The 23,236-nt window shown below is 30.4% G+C and overlaps 7 protein-coding genes and 3 pseudogenes across 10 annotated transcripts, besides 3 other annotated features; 4 read left to right on the plus strand and 6 right to left on the minus strand.

Annotated features, from left to right (window-relative positions):
- Nucleotides 1–1,129: part of a mobile genetic element that runs on past the window's edge.
- A 55-nt stretch (nt 1,130–1,184) lies between these two features.
- On the plus strand, nt 1,185–1,854 carry TVAGG3_0478790 (phosphatidylcholine transfer protein family; the record flags this gene model as incomplete). Its single annotated transcript, XM_001301745.2, has 1 exon — nt 1,185–1,826. The coding sequence occupies one exon, from the start codon at nt 1,185–1,187 to the stop codon at nt 1,824–1,826; it is 642 nt and encodes a 213-aa protein (XP_001301746.1).
- Nucleotides 1,855–2,509: 655 nt separating this feature from the next.
- TVAGG3_0478800 (uncharacterized protein) lies at nt 2,510–4,385 on the minus strand (the record flags this gene model as incomplete). Its single annotated transcript, XM_001301746.1, has 1 exon — nt 2,557–4,380. One exon carries the CDS (start codon nt 4,378–4,380, stop codon nt 2,557–2,559), a length of 1,824 nt encoding a protein of 607 aa, XP_001301747.1.
- A 427-nt stretch (nt 4,386–4,812) lies between these two features.
- Nucleotides 4,813–6,594, plus strand: TVAGG3_0478810 (protein disulfide isomerase family; the record flags this gene model as incomplete). The annotated part of the gene is made up of 1 exon (XM_001301747.1): nt 4,823–6,532. The coding sequence occupies one exon, from the start codon at nt 4,823–4,825 to the stop codon at nt 6,530–6,532; it is 1,710 nt and encodes a 569-aa protein (XP_001301748.1).
- A 236-nt stretch (nt 6,595–6,830) lies between these two features.
- Nucleotides 6,831–6,863: a mobile genetic element.
- Nucleotides 6,864–6,920: 57 nt separating this feature from the next.
- Nucleotides 6,921–8,255, minus strand: TVAGG3_0478830 (ankyrin repeat and SOCS box-containing protein 4 family; the record flags this gene model as incomplete). Its single annotated transcript, XM_001301748.1, has 1 exon — nt 6,921–8,255. The coding sequence occupies one exon, from the start codon at nt 8,253–8,255 to the stop codon at nt 6,921–6,923; it is 1,335 nt and encodes a 444-aa protein (XP_001301749.1).
- A 1,078-nt stretch (nt 8,256–9,333) lies between these two features.
- Nucleotides 9,334–23,236: part of a mobile genetic element that runs on past the window's edge.
- TVAGG3_0478850 (uncharacterized protein) lies at nt 10,452–11,099 on the plus strand (the record flags this gene model as incomplete). The annotated part of the gene is made up of 1 exon (XM_051235785.1): nt 10,452–11,099. The coding sequence occupies one exon, from the start codon at nt 10,452–10,454 to the stop codon at nt 11,097–11,099; it is 648 nt and encodes a 215-aa protein (XP_051093609.1).
- Nucleotides 11,853–13,163, plus strand: TVAGG3_0478860 (annotated as a pseudogene). Its single transcript has one exon. A coding segment is annotated over exon 1 (1,311 nt).
- TVAGG3_0478870 (uncharacterized protein) lies at nt 15,852–16,175 on the minus strand (the record flags this gene model as incomplete). The annotated part of the gene is made up of 1 exon (XM_051235786.1): nt 15,852–16,175. The coding sequence occupies one exon, from the start codon at nt 16,173–16,175 to the stop codon at nt 15,852–15,854; it is 324 nt and encodes a 107-aa protein (XP_051093610.1).
- On the minus strand, nt 16,299–17,468 carry TVAGG3_0478880 (annotated as a pseudogene). The gene has a single exon. A coding segment is annotated over exon 1 (1,170 nt).
- Nucleotides 18,098–18,789, minus strand: TVAGG3_0478890 (annotated as a pseudogene). The gene has a single exon. A coding segment is annotated over exon 1 (692 nt).
- TVAGG3_0478900 (uncharacterized protein) lies at nt 19,227–19,784 on the minus strand (the record flags this gene model as incomplete). The annotated part of the gene is made up of 1 exon (XM_051235787.1): nt 19,227–19,784. One exon carries the CDS (start codon nt 19,782–19,784, stop codon nt 19,227–19,229), a length of 558 nt encoding a protein of 185 aa, XP_051093611.1.

A 23,236-nucleotide genomic window follows, 5' to 3' on the forward strand; every position in this document is an offset into this window, starting at 1 on the left:
TATGGAAAATTGAGGTTTTCAAAGGGAGTTAAAATAATATCAAATTTATACTAATTTACTTCAAAATACAAAAGTATTTGACAGCTAAAATTAGTTACTTTAGCAAGCCTATCAATATCCTTTTGCGATTATTGCTACTTTTTCGAAATAAAAGTAAAAACAAATTTATACTAATTTACTTCAAAATACAAAAGTATTTGACAGCTAAAATTAGTTACTTTAGCAAGCCTATCAATACCCTTTTACGATTATTGCTACTTTTTCGAAATAAAAGTAAAAACAAATTTATACTAATTTACTTCAAAATACAAAAGTATTTGACAGCTAAAATTAGTTACTTTAGCAAGCCTATCAATATCCTTTTACGATTATTGCTACTTTTTCGAAATAAAAGTAAAAACAAATTTATACTAATTTACTTCAAAATACAAAAGTATTTGACAGCTAAAATTAGTTACTTTAGCAAGCCTATCAATATCCTTTTACGATTATTGCTACTTTTTCGAAATAAAAGTAAAAACAAATTTATACTAATTTACTTCAAAATACAAAAGTATTTGACAGCTAAAATTAGTTACTTTAGCAAGCCTATCAATATCCTTTTGCGATTATTGCTACTTTTTCGAAATAAAAGTAAAAACAAATTTATACTAATTTACTTCAAAATACAAAAGTATTTGACAGCTAAAATTAGTTACTTTAGCAAGCCTATCAATACCCTTTTACGATTATTGCTACTTTTTCGAAATAAAATAAATTTATTATCAAAAACCTTTTTTTTCTTAGTAAAAATAAACGAAATTTTTTACCTTATGAACTTTTGATGGAAATATGCAAATTTAAAATAATAAAGAAAGCCGCGAGCGAAGCGATCGGCTTAGTTCGAAGATTTTGATTCAAATCTTTGCTGATCTGTAATTCGCGGAAGCCGCGAGCGAATCGAGCGGCTTAGGTCTAAGATTTTGATTCAAATCTTTGCTTATATTCCTTAAATTCTTTATGAAACTCGCAACAGTTCCATAAAAAATTTTAAATTCTAAACTGTCGAAATTACCGATCGGTAATCACACCCTTCACGGGTGTGTCACTTTTACAACTGTGTCACTTTTAGCTAAAATTACCCCTACTCCTAAGCGGTTGTAGATGAAAAAATTAAGATAAAAGGTGACAATTTCACTTTGATAATGTCAATTCCAGCAAATGAAATTGAAGCTCACGAGAAGCGCCTTCAAGAAGTACTTAAATTATATAATGGCGATCAGTGGAAGCTCTCAAAAGACGATAAAGGCGTAAAATACTACACTGCAAATTATGAAAACAATTCATTCAGCATGGTAAAGTCAGTTGTTACAATCCAAGCTCCATATGAGAAGGTTCGCGGCTTACTCATGAAAGCAGAAATTGTTGACAAGGAACATCCAGCACCAAAAGGCGATGATACAAAAGCAATGTATGTCTTCGATCATGTTGATGATGGACATGATAGCGAATACATGTACTGCTCATATTCATCAGGAACAAGTCTTGTTGCTGATAGAGAATTCTTAGCTCTGAGAAGACACTACGAAGTTGAAGGAAAAGATGTCTGGCTTCACTGCACACCATTAAACGAGAAGATGAAAGATGTTGTTCCTCCAAACGTTCGTGGATACATGACTTTTCAAGCAGATATCCTTGAACACGACGAATCCGACAAAAATGCATGCAAATTTACATTCCTTGTCCATTGTGATCCACTTGGAAAGATACCAGCCTTCGTTTACAATGCTGTTGCCATTTCTCAAGGTGATGCAGCAAAGAAGCTCAGAGAAAGAGCACTTAAATAAATGTTTTATATTTATTTATCTTATACAGCTCATTAAATATTTCTTTTGAATCTATTTTGCTTATCTTATATAATGAATTTAGAAATTGAATTGAAACTTACTATGAATAAACAATTGAACAGTCACTTATGGACAACAGCAATATGGAATGAAAACGATATTTATCTAGATAAAACAACTTCAGGATGTATAAAAAATTATGAAAGTTTTGGATGCGAATCCATAGAAATGGATAAATCTCAAGTATCTTCATGAAGATGAAAGGATTCTTCTTTGCACCAACTGTATCTGTGACATACTATTCAGAATTCATATTAGAAGAAGCGATTATGGCATATATTGTCCACAATAAAGGAGAAGACTTTCTGACAAGATTCTTTAGTATGTAAAACCTTTGTTCTAAGGTTGCCAATATGTTCTTGGAATCTAACTCAGATGAAAGGATGCATAAGAATATGAAGATCTTGGTTGAGTATAACAGGATTCCGAAAGAATCTCAGTTTTATGATTATTTTTGAAACGCGAAAGTGAAAAAGCAGTTATTTGGGAATGATATGAATACGTACTTATTTAGGGCAATACATGATCATTCAAATGCATACTCATTTCTGTAATTTAACGTTATGAATAAAAATATGTTGGTGTTAAAAAAATAGTACTAGATGAAGAACTAAAGAACAAACATTTAAACATAAAAGTATAAAATATATATATTTTTCAAATAATATTGTTATAGTGAAGTTAATTTTTCAATTAATTCAATAATTTCTGTGATTTTTGGATGAATAAAATAAAGATTATCTATCTTCGGGCCATATGAAACAATCTTCTTCCAGTGTTTCATCTTCTTTGGCGTTGTTAATGGGAAAGGAAACTCAATTGCAGTTTTTACAGCGTTTAGGACGTGTTGGAATATGGCCTCTATCGTTGTTTGGCTTACAGGAAGCCTTTCCTCGCTCGCGCCGTATATAGTATTAATGATATTTACAAAATAAAAATTAATTAAACCTTCATTTGTTTCAATATCACTATCCTTCTCAAGCAGCTTATCTAGAACTTGTCCTGCTAATGAATTATCTTCAAAAACAACAACTGCGTTGAATAAAGCCTGAATTTCTTTTGATGTTTCACATTTTTCAAGGATTTTAGGGATATATTCCTTAGGAAACGCTTTGTCAATTTTATTTATGAGGAACATCCTCGAGAGTTGGTCGCTCAATCCAAGGATATAAAAGATTAATTCGTCAATGTGCATAACTAAACCCATTGCAGCTGCTCGTACTGAAGGAGGAAGCATCTTAGAGACTCTGATATATCCTATCAGCGTTTCTCTGCTAACTCCCATCCTGTAGCCATGAGATACAACATACATCAAAAAATCAGTCGATTGGAACTTGAATGGTGGTGCAAATAGCTTTGCAAAATAATCTGCAGGGAAATCACCTTTCATTATCGTTGCTTTGAGCGTTTCGTAAATTTCTATTTTCATATCTTCGATTTCTGCTTCTAAAAACCTTCGAACTGTCTCTACTTTGATGTTAGGAGTGATTCTTCTTAGGAATTCAATAGTAAGAACGCTTCCTCTTGCAAAAGGTTTTCCAATTTCGATAAATTTTTCAGAACCGGCTTCAATGATGATAATCATGGCTACTTCTTCTTTATCAGCAATATTCTTCAATGTTTCATAATCTTTCTCGTTGAAACAACGCTTAGCAATTTCAATATTGCATAAATTTTCGTATGTAGTTCCTTTTGAAAATTCATAAGCGAGTTTGGCGGTTGGAACGGTTTCTATGATGTAAGCAATAATTTTTGTCGTGTTTTCTGTGATAGGATGAGAAGTATAAAATAATTTCAAGTTTGGAATGAATTGTTCGAATGCCTCACGTGGTATTGAGTATGATATGGCTTCAAGTGATGATTCCCCTATTTCTTTTATATCACAACTGATGGCAGTTTCGATATAATGATTTATTAAGAAAGAATCGTGTACTTTTGCAAGCGACATTGATATGTTTGATGATATCCAGCCTGCTGCTGTTTTTATTTCATTTGGATATGTTTCTAGGAATCCTTTTGTCAAATATAACATTTCATTAAAATTTGTAACGCAAAACTGGGCAAGTAAAGGTGAATTTAATGGAAAAAACGAAATTGCTGTAAAACGAAGCATCAATCCTTGTAATGGCTGACATTCTGAAATTAACATGGAACAAACATTTGATAGGTAAGTTGTATCTTCAAGTAATGAAGCTATGACCATAGATATGTAAAGTCTTGGTAAAATATGACGAAATGACATTGAATATAAGTAAGCTTTTTTCAGAATTTCTTGTGTATACGTTGGACTATCAAGAACCTTATGCAAAACTTGAAGGTACGGAAGGAATGATGAATGGTTTAGCTCGTAGTCTTTGAGAGTTGTAACATAACATAAATTATCAGCCAAATCAAGCGCATGTTTTATCATTACTGTTAAATCTGTGATACCATTCAATTTTTCTTCTTCAAATCTACATTTTGACTTGAATTCTTGTGGTGGAATAGCTTTCATTTTCTTATTTTTTTATTTTCTAAAAAATAATGTCAAATTATTTACATGTCATAAATTATAAATTGATCAATATTAAAGAATTAAACTCATAATCATTAGGATGACTGATAAGGTAATTAATTTTAGAAGAGAGGGCAAAGAAAACTTATTATTCTTCAAATTGTCCAAATCAAATTTAAAATAAAAGGATGGACATATTATCAATACTATTTTCTTATGATACCTGACTTCATAGTCAACTGTATTAACAATATTATCAGTTCAAATTAATGTTTGATGAATGAAAATCGAGGATCTGGTGGATAATTCTATGCCATAAAAAGGTTAGTCCAAATTATATAGAATCAGCTGATTTAAAGATTTCGGATATCAAATTGTCACATCTGACAATTTAATTGAGTCAATCTGACGATGAATTGAGACGATCTGACAAATTTGTAAAATGTTCTCTGTTTTTTTGGGATTATGTATGAGCACTTATGTTCCATACTCAGAAACAGCTTACATGATATTCGATTCCTATACAGACAGACAGTTTGGTGCTGTTCTTAAACGCCACCAATTAGTTGTTGCCTTATTTATCAACATGTCCGCTGATGGTGTTCATGCTTACATCGATGAATTCTCCAAATTACCAACTATTTTCTTAGAAGATGTCAAATTCTGTGCTCTTCAATCAGATAAAGCCAAGAGATTAACTCGTCAATACGCTACTTACTTACCACAAGTCTCTTTCTTTGTTAGCGGTGAACTTTCATACTCCATACCATTCCCCTCAACTGAAGTTGAGCTTTTGGCCGCAGTTGACGTCTTCCTTCGCCCAACATTACCAACATTTAACGATAAGCAGCAGGTCTACTCCGCATTCGGTGAGACAGCATACACTCTCATTTCTCCACCAGCTCTCGTATCCAAAGGCCGCGATTACGTCGTTTCTGTTGCTGATAACGTTGGATCTTTCAATGTCATTGCTGCAACACCAGAAACACTCAAGTCCATGGGCTACAGTGGCGAGAAGATCTGCATCTACCGCAAGAGTGACAAAGTTATCAAAGAAGTTAAAGATCATAAGGAATTTTTAGCTGCTACACGTCCATCCTTCTATCCTAAGTTCGATATGGAACTTCTTAAGAACATCGAAGGCTTTGTTGGCCTTCTTTGCGTTGAAGAATCTGCTACAAAAGAACAAAAAGAGAAATTGGCCGATCTCGGTACAAAATACGACAATTTAACCTTCGGAATCATCAACAATGAAGAACTCGATGACGTTCATATCATGACAAAAGGAAAAACAAGACAATTCCCATGTTTCCTTCTTCTTTCAATGGAATACTACGTCTACTTCCCAGTTAAACCATTCGATGCTAACATTGAACAACACGTATCCGATTGCGCCAACAAAAGGATAGATGTAATTTATCCTTCGGAAGAAGTCCCTACGAAGCAGGATGATCCATACGCGATCAAAGTAGTCGGATCTAATTACGAAGAGTTCGTTACTGATAAGAATTGCGACGTTGTTATGTTCTACATCGGATCTGACAAAGATGGATTAAGATCTGCCCATAAAATCGCCAAATACGTGAAGAAGAATAATATCCAGGACATAAAGGTTGGATATATCATCACAACTCTCAATTCTTGCAAGGATCATTTCCCAAGATTAGTTTTCCAGCCACAGATCAACATTTTCCCGAAGAATGATAAGTCCCCAGATTATCTCCTTTACTCCGCACCAACAGTTTACGGAATTCTTGAAGGAATCAAGAAATTCTCAAATTCAAACATAACTGTTAACGCTTCCACCTTCAGATTCTCTCTAGAGCTCAAGTACATGGTAGATCTCCTCCAGGATCTCGACGAATTGTTGCCAGCTGATAGAGCTTCTGCTGAAGAATACATTTTGCAGAGAGGACAAACTCTTGGATTCGGAAACAACTTGGATATCGTTATCAACGCTATCTACAACGCTGCTGGTGGCCTCGTGGCCGGTTATGACGATTCAAGATTTATTTCTGAATTCGAACACGATTCTGACGAATTTGTCGAACCAGATGTTGAAGAAGAACTCGTCAGACAGACATATCCTGAAAGACATCCACACAGAGGACAAAGAAGTTCTCATCATAGAAGACACTCAAGATATAACTAATAAAAAAATCTTTTTTACTTAAACTAACATGCTTTTTCCGAAAATGATAGATTAGTATTTATATGTATTATAGGGCACTCAAGATATAACTAATAAAAAAATCTTTTTTACTTAATTATGCACTTACCACTTTTTGACATTTTCTCAATTTTTTTGACACTCAAGCTTTATTACCCAATTTTCGATGGTCAAGGTTAATATTTTCGGTCGGGAAAAAGTAATTGTAAATCGTTATATAGCGCCTAATATGACGACTATACATTTATGCTGTTAAAAGAAAGATATATTGATTTTAAAAGAGCATGTCAAAAAGTGGTAAGTGCACCCTTAAGGATTCACGCCAGTTATTAAAAATTTGAATTAAAGTCAGATGGGTGTAAGTGCAGCCTTAATGATCAATATTTTGTTCATTAATATTTACACTATGTGAAATAAGAGATTTAATATTACTTGTTGCAATATCAAGAGCGGTTTTCCCATTATTATCTTTTTCATTGATATTGATACCATGTGAAATAAGAAGTTCGGCTGTTTCTTTTCTATTATTCCATGCTGCATAATGAAGAGCAGTTTTTCCATTATTATCTTTTTCATTAATATTTATACCATGTGAAATAAGAAGTTCGGCTGTTTCTTTTCTATTATTCCATGCTGCACAATGAAGAGCGGTTTTTCCATTATTATCTTTTTCATTGATATTTATACCATGTGAAATAAGAAGTTCGGCTGTTTCTTTTCTATTATTCCATGCTGCACAATGAAGAGCATTTTGTCCGTTAATATCTTTTTCATTGATATTGATACCATGTGAAATAAGAAGTTCGGCCATTTCTTTACAATTATATTTTACTGCAATATGAAGAGCAGTTTCTCCTTCTTGATCTTTTTCATTGATATTTGCACCATGTGAAATAAGAAGTTCGGCTGTTTCTTTACAATTATAACGTGCTGCATTATGAAGGGCGGTTTTCCCACTATTATCTTTTTCATTGATATTTATACCATTTGATAGGAAATATTCACAAAGAGATGGAATATTAAACATCGCCGAATTAATAAAGCATTCGTCAATATCATTAGTTTGATCGAAATATACGAAAAATGATTCTAGATTACAATACCATCCACAATAATCTAAATCAATCTCTAAATTATATTCATTCATCAAGAATGTAACAAAATCTATGTTGTGTGAAATAATTGCATATTCCATGCATTTTTCATTTGGTGTTTGATATTTCAAACATTCACTCATGATTTCATGATTTCCTCCTAAAAATGAAAATCTAAGACATGTTTCTGTTATTTCTGAGCTGAATTTCGTTCTTAAGAATTTGAAACAATCAACTGCTCCATGGTAACAACATAATTCAAGTAATGAATATCCTTCGTAAGAATCTGGATATAAACTACTGTTAAGTGTTTGATCTTTATCAAAATCTTCTATCTCTGTGAATGATATGAATCTTTCTAAGTCATTATACATAATTGCTCTGTAAATCGTATTTTCTGTATGAATGTCTAAATTTTCTGAGTCAAGTCTTCCGTAAGTAATAGAATTGTCTAATTTATATCCATATTCTTTATAAAACAGGAAGTTTGAAATAGATTTCGCTTCGTAGGCCTCTTCCACATGGTAATCATCAGATATGAGTTTGGCAAGAGATAAATATGACTTTGTATAGCGATTATTATACGGAATTATATTTAAAATATCTTCCATAATCTTTGTTGGTGGGTATTTCTTTGAATCAATCAAGTTTATTTTGGATCTTTTTGTAAATTTCTTTTAATTCTTCTTCTTTGTCCGTTTTCAGCTGATACAACGCAATATATGAATCAATGTAGTATTTATATATACTTCGCAGTTCGCTAAATTTATTTGGATGAATGTCTTGTTCCGACATCAATAATTAGTAGTATATGAGTGCGGGTTATGTGACTTTTTTTGTAAACGTAAGAATTCTTACAATATTGAACGATTTTGTATCATTTTTTTGACATATGAAGTAAAAAACGTATGATTCTTACGTTTTTTATTCTTACGTTTTTGAATAAATCAAGATTTAAAAAATTTTCAAAAATGTAAGACATGAATTTTTAATGTCTTTGATTATGACTTCATTGATTCCATTCAGGATTTAATTAATGTTAATTTTTTTTCATTTCATTATGTATGGGTTATGTGACTTTTTTTGTAAACGTAAGAATTCTTACAATATTGAACGATTTTGTATCATTTTTTTTGACATATGAAGTAAAAAACGTATGATTCTTACGTTTTTTATTCTTACGTTTTTGAATAAATCAAGATTTAAAAAATTTTCAAAAATGTAAGACATGAATTTTTAATGTCTTTGATTATGACTTCATTGATTCCATTCAGGATTTAATTAATGTTAATTTTTTTTCATTTCATTATGTATGGGTTATGTGACTTTTTTTGTAAACGTAAGAATTCTTACAATATTGAACGATTTTGTATCATTTTTTTTGACATATGAAGTAAAAAACGTATGATTCTTACGTTTTTTATTCTTACGTTTTTGAATAAATCATTAAAAAAAAATGTATGATTCTTACGGTTTTTATTCTTACGGTTTTGAATTCATACATAAAAGAAGCTATATATAGATGATGTCAGGTTATTCAATAATTCATTATTTTTGAATAACTGATTGGAATCAATGGAGTCATGAATGAGTAAAATAAACTTTAAAAATTCATGTCTTACATTTTTTGAATACTTTATTTTTATTTTGTATGAAATGAGTGTCAAGACTAACGACGTTAAAAAATTAGGATTCACAAACAGGGAAATAAAGGATATATTAGAGGAGGCAGGTTATGAGGTTGATAAATATTATTTAAGAAATTGTCAAAAATTCGCGGAGTTTTTAAATGAGTTTGATTATGATGGAAAAATGAATAAAGATGATGTTATAAATTTCTTATATCCCGCATCTAAAAAGGAAGAAAAACCTAAAGAACCTGATGTTTTCCCCGAATATTATGAAGAACGAATTAAAGATGATGAATACGATGAAATTGAAAGACTGGAAAAAATAAAAGATGAAATAGATGAAAAAATTAAGGAATTAAGAGAAGTTGAAAAATATAATGAAAATGAAGTAGAGGGTTTAATGAATATCCCAGCTTCAGAATCAGAAGTTCAGAAATCTCATGAAGAAAGATATAAAAATTATGTCTCAGAATCAACACAAAATTTATTAGATGGTGAAATAGACGAAACACTTTCAGAAGAAGGTACTAAATTTATTCGTAAACATAAGTTACAATTTATTGATAATGAAGAATACCCCTGTATCCTACTTTCACCACCTTTAGATTCCGAAAAATTCAAAAAAGCTCTTAAAAACGTGACATATGCAACTAATACGATTAAGAAAGAAGATCATGATATTTACACAAATTATTATTTAAATAAATGCACAGGTGTTGATAAAGTTTTTGATTTATTAGATAAAATATCAAAAGAAACCATTGGAACATATAAAATTTTGTGTGATTGTGGTTTCATTGTTGAAGATACCAATAATGTTTCATATGAAAGAACAGCACCGAAGGAAGACGAAGTTGAAAGGTCTATACCATTCGTTATTAAGAACATAAAAGATATGAAAACTTATAAACATTATATTTATTCATTTATTTCAGAAAAAATGGAAGCAACCCATAAAACATCTTCTCATCATTTTATAGCTATTCATACATTCCTTTTCAAAGTTGTGAAATTAAATAAGACAGGAATTAGATTTAATGTATCAGGGTACACATTCTTGAGTAAATTAAAATGTATTCGTCACGTCGCGGATGATAAAAATTTATGTGTTCTTAATTCATTTTATGGGCTTTAAAAAATAAAGTTTATTTTTATTTATTTTTTATTCTTACATAAATGAACAAAAACGGAACAGCTAAAATGAATGATAATCAAATTAGAGCAGAAGGTAGAAGGTTATTTAAACGCTTCTATAACATTCCTGATGGTGTTAATCCTAAAACTCGTAGAAGCTATTTAAATGAAGCAATAGATGCATATGAAGGGTTTGACATTTCATCAGAAAGTGAGAGATTAGCGAGAATGTTAAATGTTAATATTGATTTCTATTATTGTGATCCTCAACCAGAAGACGTGGACATAAATAAGGTAGACTTTCCATTAGTGGAATCAATAATGATAGATCCAGAATTTGAAACAGTAAATATTTTATTAACACAGAGTCCATGTGGAAAACTTCACGCTGACAGAATAACAGACGTTGAAGCACTCACCGGCTATAAAGTTTGTCCATATTGTAAAGAAGAAGTTTATTCTATCCGTGATGATCCAGAAAGGAAAAACCAAAGAAGATTTTTAAAGCATTGTGAGAAATGTAAAGAAAATAATGGAAGATTAATTCAAGACGTTCAATTGCAAAAGACACAGCAACCATATGCACCACATATTACGAAACAGAAGATATATCAGTGGTTATTAGCTCACAATTTGCAGAATATTATAAACCGACAAGATATTATATTACTTTTGACTTTGAAACATTAGAGACTAAAGAAGAATTACAACTTTCTGAGTGTGCAACTTTGAACGCTTACTTAAAACCATTCATGGTATCATCAACGGTTAAATTAAACGATAAAACATATACGAGGAATTTTTGCTTAACTTCGAGTGATTCTTTTATTTCTGATTGGATTGAGTTTTTATTTTCAACCTGTTCATTAGTTGCTAAATCAAATATTGAACAATATGAAGAATTATTGAAGCCGCAAACGGTGGGGACTTTGTCTCATACATTAAATGAAAAACAGAAGGAAGCATTTAAAGAACTTCTAGATGAGGAATTCAATAAAGTGAATATCATAGGTTTTAATTCGGGAAAGTTTGATTTAAATTTAATTCTTCGTGATTTAAACACTGCAAAATGGAAAATAAAATCAATGCTGGGTTCATCTTCACAATTTAAGCAAATCATTGTAAAGAAAACAAACGTTCCATATGAATTGAGATTTATTGACATCAGAAATTATATAGCGGGTGGGACATTAGACCAATTCACTCAAGATTTCGGAAACAATAAATCACGTGTTAAATCCTTTTTCCCTTATCAATTCATCACATGGGAAAATTACGAAGAAGAATTATATAAAGTGGAACCATTCACAAGATTCATTTTATTCAGCATTAACTCAAGAAACTATATCAGATAGTGATTATCAAATATATCTCAATGATGCTAAAAATTTTAAGAATAGATTAGAATATTTTATTCATTATTGCAATAAAGATGTTGAAATTATGATTGACCCAATGATAAAATTATTGAAGAAACATTTGTTTATAAAATTGATATGCTTCATAATCTTTCTTTATCATCGAATGCTTCAATGATTCGTTACGCTTTAGCATATAAAGACTTTAATCCTAATGAAAAATATCCTGAGGAAGAGATAGAATCAAGTTTTGAATTAACGAAAAAGTATTGGAAATATAAAATTGAATCATATAAGAAACAAGATGAAAAAGCAGAAAGAGATACTAAAAATAATGTTTCAATGGATGATTTTCAATACTATCACGATTTAATCCTTTCATCTAAATGCAAAATGTGTGGTAAAGCGTTTACATATGCAAATAAACCAACATTAGATAGAATCGATAATGAAAAACCACATACCAAAGAAAATTGTCAGTTAATGTGTTGTTATTGCAATGTCGTAAAATCAAATAAAGATGAAGATGTTCAACGTTTAAGAATCAATTTAAGAAATTATGCATTAAAAAATAATTTACCAATGACTTTAGATTCAGTTGAAGCTTATCACATTCTCCGTAATGGAATTACTGGTGGTCTATCAAATGTTCAACATAGAGTAATCTTAAAGGAATCACGCACATTAATAAACTTTCATATAATCCAGAAACTAAAACTGTATCAAATGAGGACACACCAACATTATGACTCATTTCGTTGGTGTTGATTTTAATTCATTATATCCTTCATCATTTTCATCTAATCCTCATGATTTCATTCAATATACTGACCATAAAATGTATATGCCGGGAAGATTGAATGGTGTTATCATTTGTGATACAGCAACAAAGAAAGCAAAAGCACTGGGAATAATTAAGAAGAAAAATACTTTATTCGTGGCTGAAGTAAAGGGTCACATTGATGAAAAATACATTAATGATTACATAAACTTTTTACCGATAATAAGAAACTTAGATATTATCACAGATGAAAAAACAATTGGTGGTTTTATGTATAATTACATGAAATCAAACAATCTACCAGTTGACCAGAAACAGAGAAAATTAACTCAGTTAGCATCAACACACAACCAATATCAACCATTTTCTTCTTATTATCTTTGGTATCTAATAGACAGATTTCATTTTATCATTGATGACATTCAATCAATTTTAACATTTACTAAAAACACTTGTTTTAATGAATTTGCGAACAAATTTATGAACGAAAGACAAAAGGCTGAATTAGAAGGAAATAAAGGAAAAAGTTTATTTTGCAAGATTTCACTTAATGGATCATATGGTTACGATGCAATGAATACACAAAATTACACAAAGACTAAAATAATGAATGCACAGAAGGCACGCGTTGCATGTATGTCAAATAAGTTTAAAAACATAAGAGAAATAGGAGAGGATACGTATCAAGTGATGCTCAAAGATAGATTTTATAGATGTGATACATGTTTACAAGAGGCATTCTTCACTTTAGATAATGCTAAATACTGGTATTTGGTTTTCATTTATGATTTTATGTATAAATGCATGAATGTTAATCGTTTTCATTTCATTGAAGGTGATACTGATTCATCTTATTGGGCAATCGCTGGTGATCCAAATCTTCCTAACACTCAAGCATTTCAAGCAATTGTTACCGATAAACAATTTTATGATAAAAACATTTTCAAATTCGCACCATTTGATTTCTTCTGTTTTGATGAGAAATTTAAACCTAAATTAAAGAATAAAGCTGAAGAAAAAGCACATGAGAAGAAGTTATTGGGTTTAGCAATTGAGAAACAAGGTGATAACATGGTTGCTTTATGCCCCAAGTGTTATACATCATTCAACGGTTCAATTGATGGAGGTGATTTTAAAAAGATTGCACAAAAAATGAAAGGTGTTAGTTTACGACAAAATAAACAATTAACACCTAAAAATTATTTGGATATAATAAATGATAAAGTGATATTTGATGGTCAGAATATTAATTTACAACTTAAAAACAGGACGGTCAATGACTCGCTTAACAATTGGTAAGACTGCATTAACAGGAGCACACACTAAGGCTGTATGTTGTGAAAATGGATGTTGTATGCCGTTTATTTAATACAATTTAAAATTTTAATAAAATGCCACAGAAGAGACAAAAGGAACCGTTAATGATGGTTTTGATTCTTGATCAAAGAGGTGAGCGCCCTTAAAACATTTATTTTATTTTTATATAAATGGATAATGTAGATTTAAAAATTTTAATTGATGATTTAGTATTTAATCAAAATTTTCTTACTTATTATGAATTAAAAGCATATCTCCAAAAATATGATGAAAATATAACGGGTGATGATATGGATTATTATTGGCCACATTATAAAAATGAAATTTTGAAATATCATGATAAAATAATTTCTAAAATTAAAGACAAAATTAAAAATAATGAATATCAAAGGGAAAAACTAAATCACAACTTAAACAATTGAAAGATTTCAAAAATAAAGTATTAACAGAAGAAGATATTGATGAATTATATATAATTATATAATCCTGAGCTGCAAAAAACAAAGGAACAAAAGCTAAAAGTGCAAAACGCCCAGGTCATTCAGACCATAAATGAAGCACAAGCTTTAATTTATGATTCATTAGTTAAACCACATTCAGCCCGACTTTTAAATGAAGATCAACTTTTGGAATTCATCCTTCAACATAAACTCGAAGCGGGAAAGTATATCAAACCTTTATATACAGCATATTTAAAACAAATGAATAGAATACATCCGGAATTAATGAAAGGAGGAATGAAATCCAAAAATCAAAGCAGATAAAATTAAACCACTTGCAACCCCAAAAACCTCCAACAGTAGTACCTCCTCCTCCTTCAGTTAATTCTTCATCATTCACTTTATTATATCCATTTCAAACATTAAAGAAGCAAAAAGATTTTAAAAAGGATTTCAAGATATTAAATAAACCAATTGACCCAAAAATTCAACCGTTAAAGGAAAAATTTGGTCGCCCTTCATTTGCACCATATCCATATTCATACGAAATCGATCATTTAGAATATTCAAAAGGAAACGTTACTTATTTATTTGCCATTAACATTAACACTAGATATTTATATTGCATTCCGGTGAAAGGGAAAACAGAACAGGAAACAAGAAGAGCTATTCAATACTTACTAGATCATGAAAGAGTAGATAATATCAGGGGTGATAGTGATAAAGGATTTCGGGCAGCTATGGCTCATTATTTCCCACAAATTAATTTTTACTTTTCATCCTCTCCATATACGTTTCATAATAAAATAGTTGATGCAGTAATGAGAACTCTTAGAGATGCGTTAGGGGTTAACGGTCAGATATACTGGGATGGAAATCATGACTCCATCATACAGCAGTTAGTATATTATTACAATAATACATGGCATAGAAGTATAAACATGAAACCGGTGGAAATGAAAAATGATATTTCAAAAGAATGGGAATATATTAGAAAGCAAATGGAAAGGTTAAATGATGTTAAACGTGAACAAATTAATTCGGGGCTCATGAATTTTAAACAAGGGGATAAAGTTTTGATTCATCTCGATTATGGAAAAACTGATAAATCAATGACAAAAGAAGACGAAGATTTGACACAATAGCTGAATTTGTTAGAATATTAACGGTAATGTATTATTTGAGGTTAACAATAAATTAATAGAAATTCCGATTTATTTTATTACTCCATTATATTTAAATAACATTTAATTTTTTTTTATTTCGTAAGAAATGAGTGACAACGAAGCAACCAAGAGTCCAGACGATGAATATAAAAAGAAACTAAACAGAATTAAATCAAAAATATGCTATTGCAAAAAGAAGCAGCAATGTGGTGGGGTTGAAAACGATAAAGAAATAATCGAAAAATTAAAAACTTACCGTTCAATCCTTAAACTGAGTGAAGCAAAAATAAAAGAATTTAATAGAATAAATAAATTGATTGGAAGAGATGAATTTAATAAAGATGAATTTTTAAACTCAATCCAAATTTAATTTTTATTCCTCATCTTCTCTGTTTTTCACACATTTTTCCAACTTCTTCTTCAAACAAATGTTTAGCATTCTCTACTGTATCTTCGAGTTCTTCTTCATCTAACTTCTCATGAACTTTCTTGTCTATGGAGTCCATAATTTTTCCAACTGCTATGCAATATTTTGGTGAAGCCCACATTGCTACAGTGTTTACTAAAAGTCTATGAACATAATAACCTTTCAAACCAGGAGCCAAATTCTTGCGATTTTCATACGGAATCTCTTCACTTGGTTGCTTTGACTGAACGAATGAGACGTAACTGTTTGTTATACTGTATGTACTCGTATTCTTCATTTATGGCTTCATGGACTATAACTGTTGTTGTGTTCTCTGATGTTGTCATTACTGTCTTTACATACAAAATAAATAAAACTAACTTTATTTTCTGACTTTCACAAAAGACCAAAAATAAACGCTTTACATGTATTTTTCAGCAACTTCGTCAAATAATTTTATAGCTTTATCTATCTCATCTACTTCAAACGTTTCTTTACCTTTCGTGGGAGCACCATACATTTTCTCAAAAACTTCAAGCAGTTCTGTTTCAGCAGCTCTCATATCATTAACAAACACAACCTTGACTCTATTGACTGTACTGTCATATCTTTGAGTTATATTATATGTCTTCCTATCTTATATCTTTTTGTGTTGAAGTCCTTCGGTTTCTGAACGATGTAAAGTAAGCCTTCACTGCAACGTTCCGTATCGAATGAACCATATGTTATGAAGTTATATCCAACAACTGGGTCTAACCATAACAAAACTATTGGTATAAGACTTTTGTCTATAAGATATGCTCTTGTTCCATGAAATGCTACTGATATCATAAGCTCAGGATTTCTTGTCAAAATTTTCTGAGTTGAAGCATTTCTAACCCAGTCGTTTGTTTTCTTTCCAGATGGAGATATAATGTCTGACAAAGAATATTTGTTGTATTTCTTTGAGTATCTTACGTTTAAATCACCTATTCTAACCACTTTGGTGTCATTGTCTATCTTTCTAACTGTTTCAAACTCAATGTTTGTCATTACTGTCTTTACATACAAAACAAAATAATAAATAAAAATAAAATTAGCGTTATTTTTCTAACTAATGAAATTCATTATTTTTGAAGAACTGATAGGGTCACCGGGTCACCAGGTCACCAGATAATTCAACTTCTCTGAAAAAATGTGACAACATGACATTTTGACAACAACATAGGAGGATGGCATTTATTCATTATTTTTGTGCTGAATTCAATAAAAATAATTTTTAGGTGAAGAGGTGAGATCTCACCTTTTTTTCACCTAATTTTTCACCTCTTTTTTTTCACCTCTTTTTTTTTCACCTCTTTTTTCACAAGCGTTTTACATGAATTGTACGATGTATATTTGAAATCCTAAACAATTTCGTAGCTTCAATTTCTTCTTTTAGTACATCGAATGTTTTAATCATGCCGAAAGTCTCTTTATATTTCTTCTTGACGTCAGACAGAAGGAAATCTTCTGCAGTTGGATAGTTTTTGTTCAGAAATGTCAACATATCCATTTTATCTTCTGCTGGCTTTTCTGCTTCTTTCTTTAAGTCTGCATAGTCGTTTCGCATTCTTTCTATCTCTTTGACTGAGTAGTTATATTTTCTTATTGCTGCTTTACATTTTGAACATTGCGGATTCATTTTTGCGTTATACATTGAAATAAAACCCGCTAGAACAACTAAGGCGTCAATGGTTTTCTTTAACTCAAAAGCTGCTGGTTTTAACTGTTCATGCCATACCTTACCTCTTCTATCTTTATCTCTTATTTCCCAAACACATTTTGCAACTAATGAAACAAAGTTATCGTATGTCTTAAACTCCACCGATTTATATATGTCAGAAATATTTTTATAAACCATGTCGCAATCTTTGTCCATAACTTTATGGTTGCAATGATATCCTAGAAACTCATAATTTACTTTACGTATGAATTTCTTTATTTCTACTGAGTCAGTTGGTTTCACTTCTATTTCGTCGAATTCAGGAATAGTTAGTTTTTGCTGTTGGATTTCAGGCAATTTGGGTAAATGGTCAATAATGTCCTGCATTTCATAAAGATACTGTTCATTTGTTTCATCTTTCGCACTACAGTCTAAATTACTTGTTAAAAGTTCTTGCTTTATCTTCTGGATTTCTGTTTCAAAAGTATATGAAGAAGGAATAAAGCTTTTCATCTCTACCAACATTGACGTAGGATTCATGACTAGCGAGTTTGGTGCTGTAGTTGTTTGAATTGTTGTTGTGCCGATTGTTGAAATCATATCTTTTATACAAAATAAAAAATAAATAAAAATAAAACTAACTTTATTTTTCTATCTTAAGTAAATTCATGAAAATTCACGAGAAAGCTAAAGCAATCTGAGCCGCTAAGCGGTGAGGGTGAAAAAAGAGGTGAAAAAAAGGTGAGATCTCACCTCTTCACCTAAAAATTATTTTTGGTGTAAATTTATGATAAAAATAAATGATTCATTGAACTCTATACCATGCGTAAACTGTCATGTAAGGTGGCATGTATTCTTTACTTTGTCCCGTTGTTTGTGTATATCCTGAAACGAAATGTGTATGGTTTCCTTCTCCCTGAGTGTCACTCCAGTAACAATTTATAGCAAACTTAACGTCGTCTTTAACATCATATCCTTTACCTTTTGTCATTCCTGACCAATCCCAATATCTATGCTTATGCCAACCTGCCTGAGATGTACTTAAATCTATGTAGTGACTGTGTGCAGGTAAATTTTCACCTGAAATTGTTTTACTTCCACCTGTTTCCTTTGAAGAGTTTGCACAATACAAAAACCTGTCTACAATCTGTTCCCATGCACCAACACCAAACATTACTTGAGGACCTCTTGCATCCATAGATGTATAAATAGAACCTACTGGGTTCATTAAATCAAACATATGAGATAATATAGGATTGTCTATTTTGAACTTAAAATATAGTGCAACTATTTCAGGTTTCTTCTGGTTTGTGTCAGAATATTTTTTATAATATAATCTTATGTTTTCAGGGTAGGTAAAATCTTGACTATAATATTTATTTTTGTCATCTGTATAATAATATACTATTCTCGTTTTTTCTATTGCATTATATCTTTTATATCTATAATAATCTAAATATAATGTTAGCTTTTGTTCATCTACATGTGGTGTTCTGTCGTCATCTCCATAGTCATAATAATATGGTGCTGGAGCTGGGTGAGGCAATGTCATATCTGTCATTTCATAAACTCTTAAATATTTCTTTTGTTCGTCTCCATATAAGTTTAAGTAGCAGTTGTTGTCTAATGGAACTTTAACTTGTGTACCATTATTCTTTATATAGCTTACATACATTTCATTGTTATTTTTCGGAATGAGTTTACACCGTGCACCATTTTTAAGGACTGTACCAATTGCCATCTAAAATATTTATTTTCTTCATTGACAGAAAAGTCACCAACAATAGTTTCAATATTTTTAGTTGTTCCTATCAAACTTTGGTATATTTCGTTGACATATTCATTATCTGCCTTCTTCTCTAACTCACCATTAACATAAGTTTTATCTGCTTTAAGGTCTAAACATCCTGAAACCCATCCTGTATCAGCTTTAGTTTTTAAAATCTTTGATGTCCATTCATGATACCATTCAACCCTTTCTTTAATTTCATTATCTTTTTCATCAACATAAACCAAATTTGCCTTCTTCATTAATTCACTGTTGACATATTCATTATCTGCCTTCTTCTCTATGTCATTAAGGAAACCTTTTATGAATTCCTCATTTAAATTAAATCTTCCAATCTTCAAAACTTTAGGAAATGCATTTAATGCGTAATATCTTTGTTCTTCTGGTGGAATTGATGTTATATCATCCGTTATTCCTTTAATTTTTGAATTCATAAATAAAATTTCTTTTATATTTGATATCACTGCACCACCTTTGCAAACGAATTCGAAATGGTCATTTTTCAATACTATCTCCAAATCTCCATATTTCAACCTTTGCGTTTGTTCTGCCGTCTTTGAATTATATGCATATATGGCGTATGTAATGGTCTGAAGGACCTGGGCGCTTTGCGCCTTAAGTTGCTGTGGTTGCTGTTGTTTAATCATTTATTATGATTTAAAAATAAATATTTAATCCGTTATCTCATCAGCTATTTTTTCTATTTGAAATTGCCATAATATTTCATTCATAAATTCTAAATCACAATCAAATAGGTCAGTTATTCTAAATTTAATATTTGATAAATCTTTTGAATGAAGAATAAATGAATTCCCGGATAATTGAAACGGATATGATAAAGAAAATGTGTTTAAGTTGATGGATAAAATGTTTTGTATTGATGGGTAAGAGTTAGGGTCTAATGTTTGATGTGAAAATCTCATTGGGGTATTAACTTTATCACATTTGATTAAAATGAAATTGGAACCAGTGTCAGAATACAAAACATCCCCAACATCTTTTTCAAAATTTAATATCCCCAACAATGAACGAAGATGAGGAGTACAAAATTTAATTTTCAGCGGAAATTTAATAAGGTTATTTATTTCATCAAGTTCAAAAAGTTTATCAGGTTTTGATTTAAAATTTTCTTCATACCATACGATAAATGATTCATTTAAATAACTTAAAATCATGTTAATATCCCATTTCGCTATCACATTATTTATATACATATCATACGTTTTTTCATGGTCATCTTTAATAAATGATATATAATCTGAAGGGTCTAAAAGAATGGGATTAAATTTACCACTCACAGAAACGAGAGTAACATTATAAATTCCGCTAACTGTTAAATTTAATTCACAGTTATTATTCGAAATAATATTGATAATTGACATTTTTATTACGATTAAAAATATGGTAAAGCGTTATTTTCCAGTGATAAATAAAACTAGAATAAGATTACCTCAAGAATTCATAAATTCAACGAATAAGAAATTCATTCATGTTATAAATTTTAGTGTTTTCAGAAAATATGAGTCGATGTCATATTCATCAACAGGTTATATTTCACTTCATTCAAATTTAGTTCAATCAAACCCATATAATGACCATTTCATAAGATTTTCAGATGGTATTAAAAATGTAATTGATAGATTAAAATATGAACAGATTGACAATATCGAATTTTTGGAATTTTGGTTTAAATATCCCGATGGAAAAAAGATTGAAGTTAAAGATAAAGCTGATACTATAACAAAAACAATTACAATGACCGATCCGGATAGTGGGGAACAAAAAGAAATAAAACAAACGATAGAAACTGGTGAAAGGTCAATTATTATTGATTATGATTCAAAGGATTATTATTCGATAATGTTAATGCTTGAATATTAAATAGCCTTAACAAAGAATTTTTCAAGTGATATTTTATATTCATCAACTATTTTATTATAAATATCATTATATGTTAAATGAAGTTCAGTTGTTGTTCCGTTCTTTGATATCTTAATTGTGCTAATATCCTTTATAGGATTTATTTTTGCAACTGTTCCGCAGCATGAAACCTCATCATCTATGAAAAATTGAATCTTAACGTCTGAATCTTGAACATCACAAAGAATGGCGATAATGTGAATTAATGATTCATAAGGTAAAATAATTAAACCGGATTGGTCAATTAAATTTATTATTGAATCATAATTATTAATTATTATATCACGGTAAATTTTCATTAATTCAGAATTAATGTCTATTTTATATGGGTTCTCGATGTTTGATGAAAGAGGTGGGGGTATGTTGGATAAGTGGGAATTTCAACAGGTTCTTTACCGGTTCAGATAAAATGATTGGGTCTCCATTCTCATGGTTTTCTTCATTCTCCTCCTCTTTTCGGTAAGTCACGAGTTAATAAATTTGGTTGAGTTGCTGACCTTGTTAATTCAGGGCTAACATTAACTTTAACATTTTGAATAATTCGTGATTTATCATCATTTACGTTATAACCAACCGTAATCTCTGCTTTTGCGTTAGTGTTCTTTTGACTAGTGAAACGTCTTCTCATTATATTCGAATAAAAAAAATATATTTAAACTTTTATTTTGCTGGAACTTTTGAATCTATTATTCCCTGTATTTGTTCATGAAGTTGATTTTTAGCTGTTTCATCGAAATTAATAGACCGAATATATTCATTAATTGCATTCTTATAATCAACTGATTTCTCAAATTTTCTTTTATCTGATTCCTTAACTAAATCATAAGTTAAACCTCGTTGCTGATATAATGGTTTTCTTAATTAAATCTTTGAATGCTTGAGATAAAGCACCTGATGCAATTCTTGCTACTATAATTGGTTGAAATTGCTGTTTAAGTTCATCTTTAACATTTGCGAAAACTGGATCGAATAAAGCAACTTTAAAGAATTTCTTAGCTGAAATTTCAGGTCTAATATTTGCATATTGACCATCAAACTGGTTAGAATATCGTGGTAATCCATCCGGTCCCTCTTCAATAGCATTTAATTCTTCATTGAAATAAGAATATGGATTATGACGGTATGAATTAATTGGACCATTTTCACCTTCTCCAATGTATTGTTTAACAGCTTTTCCATTTTCATCAAATTGCATAGGATAACGTTCATTATATGCTTTACGTTTAGAATAATCAGATATACTTAATTTGTAACCATTTATGACTTTAATATTACCTTGACCATCAGTAACGAAAACTTCATTTATACCATCAGGTTTTCCATTTGGACCCGTAATGTCTGCTTCATGTGCTTCCCAATTTGGACCATGACGTTTTGGCATATGCTTGAGCTTCTGGTAATGTTAAAACATTTCTCATTTTGTTTAACATCTTTTGAAGACCAGCAACAATATGAACTAATTCTTTCATTCCATCAGGAACTTTTCATAGTTCTATTATATGCACCCTTTTTGTTTGTTCCTTGTTTTAATGGAACCTGTAGAAGATTTGCTATTTCTGCTTCATGTTTAATTATAAATAAAAATAAAAATTAATTATAAAAAAGTTAATCAAATTTAAACACCTCCTTTATTTAAATCAACTATTATTTTTCCATGTTCACCTAATTGCTGATATTGTGTGTAAAGTTCATTAATGCTCATTGGTAAATTCACTTGATAAAGCATAACGTTCAACTGTTGACGACTAAACCCACTGAAAATGAAAAGTGTTGATAGATTTGATTTAATGTTTGTGCTTAATGCTTTGAAGTATTGAACAGCCATAAAGAATGAACACTGAATATGTCGACATTGAGTTAATAACTGATTAAAAATATGATTTCTCATTTGTTATTAGTTTTGATTTCACTGCATCATCTAGAAAAATGAGTGAATGCAAAAATTCTCTATCAAAATTTGAAATAG

Source organism: Trichomonas vaginalis, chromosome II (assembly GCF_026262505.1).
Source record: "Trichomonas vaginalis G3 chromosome II, whole genome shotgun sequence".
NCBI lineage: Eukaryota > Parabasalia > Trichomonadida > Trichomonadidae > Trichomonas > Trichomonas vaginalis.